This window comes from Myotis daubentonii, chromosome 8 (genome assembly GCF_963259705.1).
Source record: "Myotis daubentonii chromosome 8, mMyoDau2.1, whole genome shotgun sequence".
In the NCBI taxonomy this organism is placed as follows: domain Eukaryota; kingdom Metazoa; phylum Chordata; class Mammalia; order Chiroptera; family Vespertilionidae; genus Myotis; species Myotis daubentonii.
In genome coordinates this window covers 43317513-43332400 of record NC_081847.1, presented here as the reverse complement: position 1 = coordinate 43332400, position 14888 = coordinate 43317513, and the positions used below count along the sequence as shown (strand labels likewise).

Here is a 14888-nt window from a genome sequence, read left to right as displayed (position 1 = left end):
AGAGGCGCAGATAGCATTCCACATTTGACGCACCCCTCTATTCTCAAACCATTTTGGGGCTAGATGAATGGTTCTTTTAAGTCATACTTTATTTTCACACACCTTTCCCTCTTCTCCCCTTTTAAAAAGAGATCACAGCATGATGAATATATTAATGGGAAATAATAATATCTTAGTCTTGGCCGAAGTTTTCAACAGGAAATTTGTCTGTTGGTCAATGATCTTGGGCTGCAACTCACTAGCCCACTGACCCGGAGAGAAGCGCCGGCCAGAGCTTCGGGTGGGACTGACTCTTTAGACTGGAGTAGGAGTGAGGAATTTGCAGAACACGTTTCTGGGAGGAAGTGGTCCATGCCATTGTAGCCTACGTCTAGTTTCCTGTTTCTCATCAGAAGTCTTTATCACTTTGCTGGCCTTCTTTACTGCAGCACCATTACTTAGTGATTGATAGAATCATACAACCGCACATTCAAACAAACAACATATCTTGTATGTCTATCTAAAGTGCAAGCTCCACCATACCTAGCTCTAACTTTGACTTTCACATATCTAAGTGATAATGTAAACCTTTTAAAAGTCTATTTAAGAAATCACGTGGGCCCTGGCCAGAGTGGCTCAGTTGGTGGAGCATCCTCTTGTGCACAGAAAGGTTGCCAGTTTGATTCCCTGGTCAAGGCACATACCTGGGGCTGCTGGCTCAATCCCTGGATAAGGCATGTACTGAAGACAACGGATAGATGTTCCTCTCTCTCCCTCCTTCTCTTTTAAGCATGTACTTGACTGAGGATTTTTTAAAAATACCTAGTTTTGGACGTCCAGGCTTATCCTTTGTTTCTGTCTCCCACAGCATGAAACTCTCTTGATGCTACTTCTGAAATGCTACCTACAACGGCAGCCTCTTCCCAAGGCTACTCCCACCCCTAGGTTAAGCCTTTATGCCACGTGTGTTAGCGTCACTGCTACATTGATTTCAACTTTATTCCTGTCGTGGTCATTGATGCTGTCCAAATATTTCCAGCTTTCTGTCTTTTGGGCACCTGGTAGGATTGCACTTCCTGTTTTGTGATTTTGTGGGACCGTATGACTGGTTTGGGCCAATGAGTTGTGAAAAGTGACATGTGCCACTTTGGGGTCAAAGATTTAGTTGTCCTTTCCCTCTGTGACAGTGAGATAAGGGGAAAAGCAGATTTGAAACACTATGTTTCCAATCAGTCCACAATGGACATGGAATGTGAGCAAGAAATACATCTTGTTAAGATTTAGGGTTGTGCCCTGGCCAGTTTTTCTCAGTGGATAGAGCGTCAGTCCAAGGACTGAAGGGTCCTCCGTTCAATTCTGGTCAAGGGCGTGTACCTTGGTTGCGGGTCAATGCCCAGTGCAGGAGGCAACCAATCAGTGTGTCTCTCTCACATCAATGTTTCTCTCTTTCTCTCTCTCTCTTCCCCTCCCTTCAACTCTAGAAATCAATGGAAAAATATCCTCAAGTGAAGTTTAACAAAAAAAATTTAAGGTTGCAACCGTAGCATAACCTAACTTATCCTGATACACTCTCTCCCACCACCCTTCCTAAACACTGTTTCTGGTTAATCTGGTTATGTTGCTCTCCTGTCCAAAGAACTTACCTGTATTGGAGTAAACGCTTTAGTCCATTGTTGAAGGCTTTTTGCAACCTGACCTGAGCTATGTCAGCCTCAGCGACCACAGCCCCACCAGAGGAAATGGGCTTCCTAAGGATTCATGGAACAAGCCCAGGTTTCTGTCTTTGGTCCGACTAGATCCTGTTTCTCTAATGCCCACACCTACAACCACACCCAGCATCTACAATTAGTGAGGAACAGGTAGAATTCACAAGTTCCAATGTGGCTTACTGCTCAGTGTTCACCACCTTAAATGAAGAATTCATGTCTTTCGTTGGAGCTAAGAATTTTCCACAATGTCCCTTCCCAATTCTGTTTCCCCACTCTGGAACACTTATTAAACTTGTTAGATCTTCTCCTTAGGTCATTCTTGACTTCTAATCTTTTTCATATATTTCATCTCATCTCTGTGCTGTATGCTTGGTAATGTCTTCCAGTTCACCAGTTCTCTCTTCAGCTGAACCATCCAAATCTCCTAGGGAGACAGCATCCTGTGTTCTTTTTCTACTCTGGGTTTCATTTCTTCATTTTGGACCTCAGCACATTTTTTTAAAACTTTCTTGGAGGGTCAACTAGGCATTTAGTAGATGCTAATTTCATATTACCAGGCATTCTTAGGTATTTAAGAGTAGATCAACTTCCAGGTTATCTTATAAAAGTCATAGTGCCACAAACAAAAATTCTAGTAGCATGTTTTGCACATACTTTTTATTTGTTGAATAAATGAATATTTGCCAATATGTACATAAACACAGAGCGAGACTAGATTTAGAGCAAGAATATGGGTTCTAATACGCAAAGCCACTTACCAGCTATGAGGGCTTAGGCAAAGAATTTAATCGGAGCTCAGCTTCCTCAACTGTGAAATTAGGCTAGTCAGACCTGTGCAGCCCACCACACAGGTTTATTGCAAAGTTCCAATGCAGAAACATATGAAAGTGCTATGAATACAACTCAGAGCAATACAAGTATAAATATAACAACAGCAATTGAATGTCAAGTTGAGGAATACTTAATCATGCCCTTGGGTTACATCGATGACCTGATGGCATCAACAAGAAGTGACAAACAGATGATTGCTAATGAGAATGAATATGCCATTCTTCTGCAATATCCTGTAGCCTGTCCCTGAAATTACTCACTTCCTAAGCTTCAGGAAGATGTCACAGTCCCACCATCAATAACTCTCTCACAGAAGCACAAGGGCCAAATGTCCCATGTTTATTTACAGATGAAATGTGTTGAATACAGTTCTGATGGATGTAGTGCATAACACTGGACAGCAGCAAGACCTTTTTGAGGAACCGAACATTGACTACAATATATCATGCAAGTATCTATATGTACACAAAAGAATTCCTTTTCTTAAAAAAAAAAAAAAAGTACAAAACATGTTTCGGGATAAATACAAGATATAAAATGCCAAAGAAAACATAAACAAACAAACAAAAAAATAGAACTCTCCCAGAGAACTGTGAATGGAAGGGACAGAAGAGGACTCTACTGCGCTCCCAGTGAGCAGAGCCCCCCCAGTAAGTGTACTTATTGAAATGAGGGACTAAACCCGGGGCTCAGCGCTGATCTCGCGCGGCCAGTGGCCTCGCGCAGGCTGCTGCACTGGAAAGTCGGTGGTTGGAGTTGTGCATCCCAACTCTAAGTACCAGAATGTTTGGCAGTAGCACCCAGAACAAAAACGCCAACTCTTTAGACAGCCAAGGGTTAATCAACTAGGAATTTTGTCTTCCTGTCAAGAGCCAGAGAAATACTTGATATCTTTAGTTGTGTCTTTATAATAGTTAATAAATTACATGACAAAAACTTGACTATAGAAATCTATTGGTCTAACGACGTATTTGTAACTTTTACAGTAGTCCAGCCCTTTCGTAACTTTATCTCCTTGTGCTCTTGAAGCCAGCCTTGCGAATCTGACCCGAAAATCACCAGCCCCCACTCTGACCTTGAGGATAGATACCTTTTCCCCGTAAGACGGAATTAAGGAAATCCTCCTTCGTTTGGGTTTCTGGCCTAAGTTTTTATTCACCTGCAAGGCTGCTGCTTTGAACAGGTTGGCATGGCCCGGAAGATGCCACGCGCCGCCGGAGTGCGCTCGTGTCTGCAGTGTGAGCCCACAGACTAGAGCAGGCACGTTGAGGATGGTGCTAAGACACTTAGAAGTCCCTAGGTGTTTGGAGACCAACAATCACCTACAATGTATGTAGTGAATTCTAAAAATTAAAAACACTAAAAAAGGCCTTATCTTAGCCTGTAATTAGTTAACCCTTTTAAATCCATAACATACAAAATGGTTTATTTGAATTCAGGAACTGCCCCTGTTACTAAGAACTCTGTTTTAAAGGAACAATACAAAAAGAAAAATGCTAACCGCCCCCCAAAAAAACCCAAACTCAAAACATTTTCTACTAAATACTGATACAAACATGTAACAAAGAGTATAAAAAGTTTTCCATTTAAATATATACAAACTCTTTTAAACTCAAATACTGCTTTAATACTTATCGAGGATATACATGACGAGGTGAAGAGGGGATGTTGAAAGAGAATATATTGCAACGGCCTAGACAGTACTGTTAACTATTATACTGCAAACTTTTTGTAACAAAAATGTCTTTTGTGTTCCAATGTGGACAGGGATCCCCCTTCTGGAAGGTCTGGGGCTATTTCTCAGCTGAATTCACTCTCTTGGATTTAATGAAGGCCATGCCGTGTGTCCGCATGTGAGCGTTTAAGGCAGCTTCCGTTTCAAACGTTTTTGCACACACTTTGCACTTCCTGTCAGACACGGCGCCGTCGGCTGCCTCATGCTCGGGGCTGGGCTGGCTCTGCTGGTTCTCCTCCCCGGCCCCGTTCTGCTGGGACACCGGCTGCGGCTCCTTCAGCTTGTGCACAATGAACAGGTGCCTGGACAGGGACACATGCGATGTGTAGCAGAGGCCGCACTCCCGGCACTGGTAGGAGGAGCCGTCGGACTTGTGCTGCGGGATGTGTTCGTGGAACTGGAGCAGGTTTTCGGTGGTGAAGCCGCACACAGCACACTTGTGAACCTTAAACACATTTATCTTGAGCTTTTTCAGTGGTTGAGTAATCGCTCCCCTGGGAGGCCTGAATTCTAAAACTGGTTCTTCCAACTTCCGCTTGGGGCTGGGAACCTTTGGGAAAAAAAGACACAACTGAAAGCCATTCTGGGGTGGGGGTGACAAAGGACCGGCTCCCTTGGGCTCCAAGCTGCCGGGAAACGTGAACTGTGAGTTCCAGGATCGGGGTTTTGTCACGGCCGTGTCTGCCACCCCACTCGAGGCTCGGGCCTTCCCACCCGTTTCACAAATCTGAGTTCCCGTGTTGCCAGGCAGCGCTCCAGCCCAGGGCCCAGCAGGGGACAAACCAGTCCCCGCCTTCATGGAAGGTGGGCTCCAAAGGAGCGTGACAAGCAGCAACCAAGGAGTCCATCTACAGTGTCACACCCAGGAAAACAAAGCGGAGTGTGGAGCGTTGGGGAGAGAGGGGGGTTAGGTTACACATGGTGTGACAGTGACATCTGGACAGAGGCCTGTTGCAGGAGGACGTGAGTCATGGGCCACATGGGGTAAAGGGTCAGGCACGGGGGCTGTGCAAAGCAAAGGCCAGAGGCAGGGCCTGTGCCTGGGTGACAGCAGGAAGGCTCGTGGGGCTGGAGCAGGGAGACCGGGTGAGAGCAGAGATGAGGCCAGGGAGGCGCAGGGGCTGGGGGACGGAAGAACCCTTGGGGCAGAGAAAAGGCAGGTATCTTGCCTTTTCTGTGACCGAGATGGAGTCACTGGAAGCCCCAGTGGTCTAGTATCGGCTCTTTCCTGCCCCTTCCCCAATAGGTCATACCTTTCTCCTCCCTTTCCAGCTTTCTAGATCTGACCCACATCAAATCCCTCATTTTGCCATCTCCAAAAATCCAAACCAAAGGGACTCTCCCTCCTCCCAGCTGCAAGGCCCGACTTCTCTGCCTTGTTCATCTCTGATACACCTTGACCTGCCACTCTACCTCCATTCTTTAAAAAGGCAAAAGATTTATACTCTGAAGAGAAACACTCTTAAATTCCCCTTCCCTCTCCCCTCTGGACATCTCTTGAGGAAAAGGATTACAATCTAATGCGACATTTGTCTGGCCTCGACCCAGTGATTAACTCCTTGGAAACACACACAGGCTTTACCCAGGTACGTTCCAGACGGGGCACCGTGCCAGAGACAGCAGGATCCCTTAACCACCAGCTGAACTCTTGGTTACCCTAAGAGCTCTTGGCACCCACATGCCATGTACACAGGTTATTATAGATAGTGCTGTCTAATCCAAGTTCACTATCCACTGATGTAAGAATAAGGCACGAAGTCACCACTCCGTCTTCTTTCATTACAAAGAGAAGAGAAAAGGAACCATCCATAACTTTTATTAGGACCCTATCACAACCACTATGTTTCCAGCTTTATACCTCCCTTCTGGCTAAGAGGCAATTTCTGAGTCAACATCAAATTTTAAAATTTATTTATGTAAGTAGATCCCTAAATCTATTTCTGGAAGGACACAGACAAAACTTAACAAAAATTACCTTTTAGGAGCAAGAGGAAAGGTCAGTGTGGGTATAGAGGAAGACTGCCTAGTATTTCATACTTTCATGCATAGTCAGAACTTCTTAAATTGTGTAACTTTAGAAAGTTTTAAATGAAAAGAATGAAAAGAGCAAGTCAACACAATTCTGCCGTAAAGAGAACATCTGCCATGTCTGACCTTGGTGTCTTCTTTTATTTCTATTTCCTCCTCATTGGTGGCTTCTGTCATTTCTTTCAAGTCGGGATCCTTAATCCCGTGCATGAGCTGGATGTGCTTCTCCAGCATCAGCCGCTTGGTGAAGGTCCGCCTGGAGTCGGGGCAGTGCCTGTGGAGCCAAAGACAAGGGGGTGACCGGCTTGCTGAAAGGGAACTCACGGTGAGGGTTGCCGTCGCGGCCGAAAGACCTTCACCACCAACAGTACACACAGGGGTCAAGGTGATCTGTGTGAACACCACAATGCTCCAAAGTGAAGTAGCAACTTTGGTATAAATCGTAGTTTCCAATTTGTGCAAAAAAAATTTGGCAGCTTTTGTAAAAAGTTTCCTGACCATTTTTGTGTCCATATAGGATCAGTGTGATTTGGTTCAGATGGAGTATGTCTTTTCTAGATTTGGAGTATGTCCTACCAGACTTCCTTTTCATCTTCTTCCCAGTCCAGGCCTTCCTTCTAAATTCTGATTCTTTCAATACAATCTCAATAGCTTCTTTTTACAGAGGTTCTCATCTCTCCAAAATCACTCCCAGCTTTAATGTCACTGAAGGAGCGTCTACGTCCCCGTTTTCCTACCCAAGAAACGTTCCCTAATAACCAAGCCCACTGGCCCCACAGCCACCCTTCACGGTGCCCAGAGCCACATGGTGCACACGAGCTACAGATGGGCTGTACAGCTTCTATGTGGTTTAGTTCTCTCTCTCTTTTATGGAAAGTGACTTAAAGTAACCTTTCATAGCAACTCACTTTAGGCATGCTCTGTTTGAGTGTGGGATAAAGCTTTTTCACTAATAATAACCAGTTCAGATCAGCACATACTAAGTAGCTCATGACCATCTTGAGTGGTGTGACTATCCAGTGTGTTGGCCACTCAGTCCCATGCTTTTGGGGTCTCGGCCAACAGCGTACCGAGACAGAGCTGCCCTGCATGGGCAAGCGGAACTGACTCCAGGACCAGACCCAGCCCATCAGGGCCTCTCTGAACCACTGAGTGGATCAAACTGACTCCACCGTACAACTGCGACTCAATCACTTGTCCAAAATCCTCACTGATAAAACAGACACCTGTGGGTTAACAGCCAAGAACACAGGAACCCACACAGGCTCCTTTCTAGTTTAACATTTTAACTGCTACAGTCCAATCAAGAAACTGCATGTCGCCCTAGCCCAGTGATGGCGAACCTTTTGAGCTCGGTGTGTCAGCATTTTGAAAACCCTAACTTAACTCTGGTGCCATGTCACATATAGAAATTTTTTTATATTTGCAACCATAGTAAGACAAAGATTTATATTTTTGATATTTATTTTATATATTTAAATGCCATTTAACAAAGAAAAATCAACCAAAAAAATGAGTTCATGTGTCACCTCTGACACGCGTGTCATAGGTTCGCCATCACTGCCCTAGCCTGTTTGGCTCTGTGGATACAGCGTTGGCCTGTGGACCAAAAGGTCCTGGGTTTGATTCTAGTCAAGGGCCCATACCTTGGTTGCAGGCTCCTCCCTGGCCCGGCAACCAGGGCCCATGCAGGAGGCAACCAAGCGATGTGCTTCTCTCACATCGATGTTTTTCTCTGTCTTTCCCTCTCTTTTCCACTCTCCCTAAAAAAAAAAAAAAAAAATCACTGGAAAAATAACCTGGGGTGAGGATTAAAAAAGAAGAAGAAACTGCATGTCAAAACAACAGAATGCAATTAAGAAATGAAATCTATAAACTATGGAACAGAGAGGATGGGAATGGAAAACGAATGGTAACATATGAAAAACCTCGGGGAGATCCGCTCAGCCCGCCTGTGCTCCCACACGAGAAACCAGAACTTACGAGCAGGTGTAAACTTTCCTGATGCCTTTGTGCTTGATGCGGTTGTGCCGGCACAGGCTGTGTGAGGAGCTGAAGGACTTGTCACACTGGCGGCACGGGTGCTTCTTCATTTGCTGTGTTAGGGACAAGAGAGAGACAGCCACTCAGAGGACGGAAACAGGAAACACTTTACCATTAGGAACAGCTCCTTCCTGGGAGTGTAACTTACATACTCATACCTGTTAGCAACATGGGCTGGGGTAGCCATGAAGAGGCTAACTTCTACAGAATGAAGCAATCTTTATCACGAGAGTAAAAAATTATAAATATATTTCCCCAAAACACTTGTTTTTGATTGAGCACTCTCACTTATTTAAGAGAAAACATTACATAAATGTTATTTGCAAAAGAGATATAATAAATGTTATTTTTTTAAAGCAACTTAATTCTCCAGTAAATGCCAAATCAAGTCATTATGTAATTCATTATCTCCAGAGAGAATATGTCACCTTATCCAATGTGTCATTTTAAATTAAATTTTTGGCTAATGTTAAACCTCTTAACTTTCTCCCACTTCATGATTAAGGAATCATCCCTTATACCATAAGGAAAGAGTTTTCCAAGAGGCCTTTTGTTTTAAATAACACCATTTGGTTCTATCAAGAACACAAATGTTCGAAACCACTTTATGGAGATTTGCCTGTTGGTATATGGAGAGAGAGAGATGGAGAGAGAGGGGGTGAGAATTGGGGGGAAAACTGGACAGCACAAGAGAAAACTATCAAAAGTCATATAAAATTTTCAAAGTTAAAAGTTTCCCACTTCGGCTAACACATAATTATGTTACCTTGACATATTCCCACGTGAAACATATTAAGTAAAATTAGTGGCTTAACTTTACAACAAATTCTTTGGGTGTGATAAGCATGGCAGTCTGCAATGATACCAGGTATCACGAGTCAATCAGATCAAGAAAGAACTGCCAGCCTAGGAAATGGAACAAAATTTGGCTCAATCCTCATTAAAAATAAGGCTGAAGTTATTCCTAAACCTCCCATGGGAGTATGTTCTCTCAAATAACATTACTATTTTGGGCAATAGAAAGAGATAAGCAAGCAAGCAGCTGATAAGTGGTAACGAAATGGTAAATATATCTTTCATAGTGCTTTTACATCCCCTGACAAACCTGTCCCAGTGAAACCATAAACAAAGCTAAGTGGCTGAGAATTTTCAGCATCTACTCCCCCTGGAAGTAGCGGTCACACCAGTGATCACAGCGCTGAGGGGTGGGGAAGCGGAGGTAAAGTACAGGTTAACACAGAGCTTGGGACACAGAAATCCTCAACAAATTCTCTCTTATTAATAAAAGTAAAGTTACACATCCACGTTTCATCTTAAAGGAGTGGAAAATATTGTCTTTAAATAAAGCAAGTCAGCCTGGCAGGTGTTCAAAAGGGTCCTGACCCAGACAAAGGCAAAGGAGGACGCTTCCCCCGCTGCAGCTGAAAGCCGGCCCACTGCCTTTCTTGTTTTCCTAAGCGTGTAATCTCTGGGAAAAGGAGGACAAAGCCAATAGCAGCTGGTGCCTCTGAGGCACGCTGTCCCTTCTCCCAAAGGTGTTCCTGCATAAAACACTGTGGTCACACAAAGCAAGCCATCCCAAAACCCTGGTCTCTGAGATTTAGGTGGGCTGAGAACGAACACGACATTGCATTTAGAATACAGCCGTAAGGGGAGAACTGTCAGTCATGAACTGTGCTTCAATAGTTTTAAATATCTACTAATACATCTAATTCCCTTTGCACTTTGTACATAAGATGGGCAATATCACGATTACCTGGAAGAATCCAACACAAGACATATTTCTAAAAGCAAAGAAGCCTAAAGGATGAAGGCACTGAAATGTATGTTTCTAACCATACAAGGGGCAAGAGGCCTCAGAGGGACGAACATTTCATTTTCTTTTTAGATGAAGAGCTTAGATTCCACTTTTCATTGTGGTGTAGTTACATTAATAGCAAACCAAAATTTTAATAGAGAAATTTCAATAAAGAAATTCTCAGTAGGTAATAAGTTATATGAAGAGCAGTTTAGCTGAATTGGTAATTACTATTTTCAAAGAGATGACAAAATGTGAGATATTGTTCTTTTTCATCATCTTTATTTAAAAAATGCAGAAATGAACTGTGCCAGCCTCAAAACAATGGAGCAAGGTTTCAGAATCACTGGTGACAAGAAAATTACAAGTTTAAATGCCAGTTTCCAGATCAAATCTGCCGTGTTCACAGTACCTAACTAAACAAATGACTTTCTTCTTTGCTAAATTTTAAATGCTAATTTATTTAAAGGTGCTTTAACCTAACTTATTTTCATAATGACATCTTCAATATTATAACAGTTCACATTGTTACTTTATACACAGAAAGCAATTTTTATCAATCAAACAAAAATGGGGGGAAAAACAGTATTAAGAAAGTGTAAAGTTTATCATGGTTCTATTTTCAAAACTTTTAAGGTCATTTACTTCCTTCTGGCTCCAATGTAGGGTAAGCTGATACTAAGGGAACCATGGCCTTTTTATAGTTAACTAAAATCAGAAAATAGTCGTGTTTTCCCATTCAATGATTGTTTTGTTTTTACTTGGAACTCTCTGAAGAAATATTGAACAAATATAATAAGCTGGCAGGGACTGAACATTTTTGTAAAACCTTATAGTAAGATATGAAACACTTGGGTCCACTTCCTCCCCGTTTTCCAGTTGTTGACTCTTATCGTCACATTTTGGGAAAGAGAGCATTTGTCCCTCTTAGCAAATTCCTTTGCTCTGAATGCTCTGGCCTGGGCCTCACGGTCTCAACTCCAGGATTTAAAAGGCCCAGAAACCCACTGTTTTCTATGGCACTTGGTGGAAGTGTCTAGGGTTGCCTTTGGCTCTGTCACAGTCATTCATTCTCCGGGCTGAGAACTAGTCCCTCCTTGTCTCCTGGCTTGAAGGCCTCTCTATGTGCAAGAAGTTAGGGGAGAAAAGTCCCACCTTCACAAATGCAATTGGCTAGCCATCCTCTTCCCCTCTTCCTGAGATTGCTGCCTCCTGAGGCTCTGCCTTGCCCCAACATGCAAAAAGCCTCCTTACTGACCCTTGTGCATCCAGAAACACCCACAAATTTAAGACTATGGGGAACAATTATTCCCAAACCATGCTGACACTCGTCAGCTCTAACCTCTTCTATGAAAAAGGAAAAATCAACTACATAATTTAAATGTATCATAGCAGCAATCCCTCAGAATATAACTCCTAACTGGGCCCTCCTACCACCTGGAAATCTATTCTGCTGGTAGACGCACACACGGTACAATCAGTTCTGCTATAATGCTGCAATGTACATATAACACATTATAAATTACTGCACTATGCAACATCAGTCATTAAAAACTACAGGGCTTCCAGCCAAAATTAAGCTTAGGGCATAATACTCAAAAAATCAGTCAGTGGCATATTAATAAAACAGTAGCATGGTTTTATACATGTCAAATGATTGAGAAATATATAGATACTGCAACATCAAAACGACACTTTACCTTGTAAAAGGCTTGCAGTTTGCTTGTGGAAGTGGGGTCCGAGGGGTGTGGCTTTTGAGTTTTGTGAAGTGGTGGAAGAAGGGTTATCTGAAATCGGAGGGTCGGAGGGAAGTTGTAACACCAGGTGTGGACCAGTGTGACTCAACACAGTGAGATGGGGTCGCAGGGGAAGCCTGAGGTGGGGTGTGTTCGCTTATTCCTACACAACTCCAATCCAGTTTTCCATACTCACCTAGTGTTTCTCAGGGATGAAGTCACGTGTGAGCAAACTCAGACTTCAGGTTATGCTACAACTGTCCCCTGATGTATCAATTGCATTGGAACAGATTTGTGTTTCCAGTACAAGAGTTATAACAGCACTGCCTACATATGCACAGTTATTCCCTGCAGCACTGTGTACAAAGGAGAACAAATCTGGGTCCATCAAAGGAGATTTGGTCAAATATAGTCTATACCCTGACACAACATTTGTGCCATGTGGTGACAGAAAAGAATGGAAGATCTAAATGCAATGGTATGAAAAGAACTGTAACATATATCATATTGAGAAAGGACTGGAAATTTACGTTCACAAGCTGTGTTCTGTTAGAAATTGTACAAATGAGAACATCAATCTATAATAATAAAAGTGTAATATGCTAATTAGACCGGATGTCTTTCCAGACATTCTTCCGGATGAAGCCCGAGTCCCTGGTGCCTGCCGGCAGCCAGAGGGAAGCCTGGGTCCTGGTGCCGGAGGGAAGCCGGTACCAGCAGCCGGGACAAAGAAGGCTTATTACTCTTGCACGAATTTCGTGCATCGGGCCTCTAGTATATATATAAAAGCCTAACTGACTGCCTGACCCTTTCACCGGTAGCTATGACGCACACTGACCACCAGGGGGCAGACACTCAACGCACAGGCATGGAAACATGGAACAAACTGATGAATCTCAGAGGGAAGGGCGGTGGGAGGAGGGCAGAAAGAGATTAACCAAAGATCTTATGGGCATACTAGAGGCCTGGTGCATGGATTCGTGCACCGGTGGGGTCCCTCAGCCTGGCCTGCGGGGATCGGGCTGAAACCAGCAGTCCGACATCTCCCAAGGGGTCCTGGATTGAGAGAGGATGCAGGCCAGGCCAAGGGACCATGCACCGCGCCTCTAGTATGCATATATGATGATACTTACATATAGAGAACCTTCAAGATACATGAGAAACCTGGTGATTTTAGCTAGCAAGGGTAGGGATGAGGCTTTTCACTCTATTCCTTCATATTGTTTGGATTTATAAAACACGTGAATATGGCACATATCAAAAAAATTTGGTTGCCTCAAAAATAATGTTAAGTCAGGTTTACTGCAGTATAATCCACAAAATGTAAAATACACTCTTTTTAATGTAGAGTTCTAGGAGTTTTGATAAATGGATATACTTGAGTAACTGCTGCCACTATCAAGATATACAATTCCATCACCCCCAAATCCCCACATGCCCTTTTACAGTCAACCCCTCTTCTTACACCCAGTTCTTGGTAACTACTGATCTGTTTCTATCCTACATGTTTGCTTTTCAAGTGGAAACATACAGCACAGCAGGTAGGTTTTTGTTTTTTTTAAATATATTTTATTGATTTTTTACAGAGAGGAAGGTAAAGGGATAGAGAGTTAGAAACATCGATGAGAGAGAAACATCGATCAGCTGCCTCCTGCACACCTCCTACTGGGGATGTGCCCGCAACCAAGGTACATGCCCTTGACCAGAATCGAACCTGGGACCCTTCAGTCCGCAGGCCGACACTCTATCCACTGAGCCAAACTGGTCAGGGCAACAGCAGCAGGTAGGTTTTTGAGTCTGGCTCCTTCCCTGAGCACAATACATCTGTAATTCATCCACGCTGCTGAGTGTGTCGGCTGCCCGCTTCTTCTCACTGTGGAGCAGTCCTCCATCATATGGACACTCTCCAGTTGGTTTACCCATTACGAGGTGAAGGACGTCGAGGCTGTTTCCAGTTTGGGGAAATTATGAATTGAAACCACTGCCAATATTCATGTACAGATTCTGGTGTGAATTCATGATTTTATTTCTCTTGGGTAGACACTGAGGAATGGGATTACTGAGTCATGTGGTAAATTAAATAAGGAACTCTCACACTGTTTCCAGATTGGCTGTGCTTTGCCTTTCCACCAGCAATGGATAAGGATGCCAACTGCTCCGCAACCTTTCCAACAGTTGGTGCTGCCATTTATTTTCTTGTAGCCATCGTAGAGGGTGGTCAATAGTATTTCACTGTGCATTTAATGTGTATTTCTCCAATGACTAATAGTACTAAGGTTAAAAAAAATCAATTAACAGATGAAACACCTACTATTATAGCTCTTCCTCCAAAGAAAAACCTTAAACTTTACAAGTTTGAGGGGGGGAGGGGGTATTTTTATATCAGGGTGAATTTCAGTGCCCTGTAATTTCATTGAAAACAGAAGCTGTGGCCCTGGCCGGTTTGGCTCAGTGGATAGAGCGTCGGCCTGCGGACTCAAGGGTCCTAGGCTAGATTCTGGTCAAGTGCATGTACCTTGGTTGCGGGCACATCCCCAGTGGGGAGTGTGCAGGAGGCGGCTGATCGATATTTCTCTCTCATCGATGTTTCTAACTCTCTATCCCTCTCCCTTCCTCTCTGTAAAAAATCAATAAAATATATTTAAAAAAGAAAACAGAAGCTGTGAGCCATCATCTCTGCATCCCTGGCCTTCAGCACACAGAAAATACTTGTGTGAATGAATGAATGAATACAGAAAAGAATAACTGACCACACAATTATCTACTGGAATACTATGAGCAGATTCTACAAAGTAATCACAGAGTAACAAATTTAGGATAAAGTGCTGGATATAGAGCAAGTAAGCACTGCTTAGATTTTGGAAAATGGGTGAGCCATGAGCATGTTCAAATACTGATAAGAAAAGCATATATATGTATATACACACACACACACACACACACACACACACACACACAGCCAACATGAAGATATAGAGGACAAAGGTAAAAGATGAGTCAATGAGCGGGGAGGAATCCAGACAGAAGGA

At 43.4% G+C, this 14888-nt stretch overlaps 1 protein-coding gene across 19 annotated transcripts in view; it reads right to left on the bottom strand.

Moving 5' to 3' along the window:
• Positions 1-2328: 2328 nt before the first annotated feature.
• The window catches only part of ZNF532 (zinc finger protein 532), a 96163-nt gene continuing 83603 nt past the window's right edge, over positions 2329-14888 (bottom strand). For 16 of the 19 annotated variants that reach the window (XM_059706213.1, XM_059706220.1, XM_059706212.1 and 13 more), the window contains 4 exons: positions 11824-11910; positions 8266-8378; positions 6409-6556; positions 2329-4804 (listed from right to left, as the gene is read on the bottom strand). In XM_059706213.1, coding sequence (XP_059562196.1) covers positions 4313-4804; positions 6409-6556; positions 8266-8378; positions 11824-11910 — 840 coding nt within the window. In that variant the 3' untranslated portion in view covers positions 2329-4312. The remainder of the gene's footprint in view (positions 4805-6408; positions 6557-8265; positions 8379-11823; positions 11911-14888) is intronic. The other 3 variants (XM_059706230.1, XM_059706231.1, XM_059706219.1) reach the window with 1 other exon arrangement.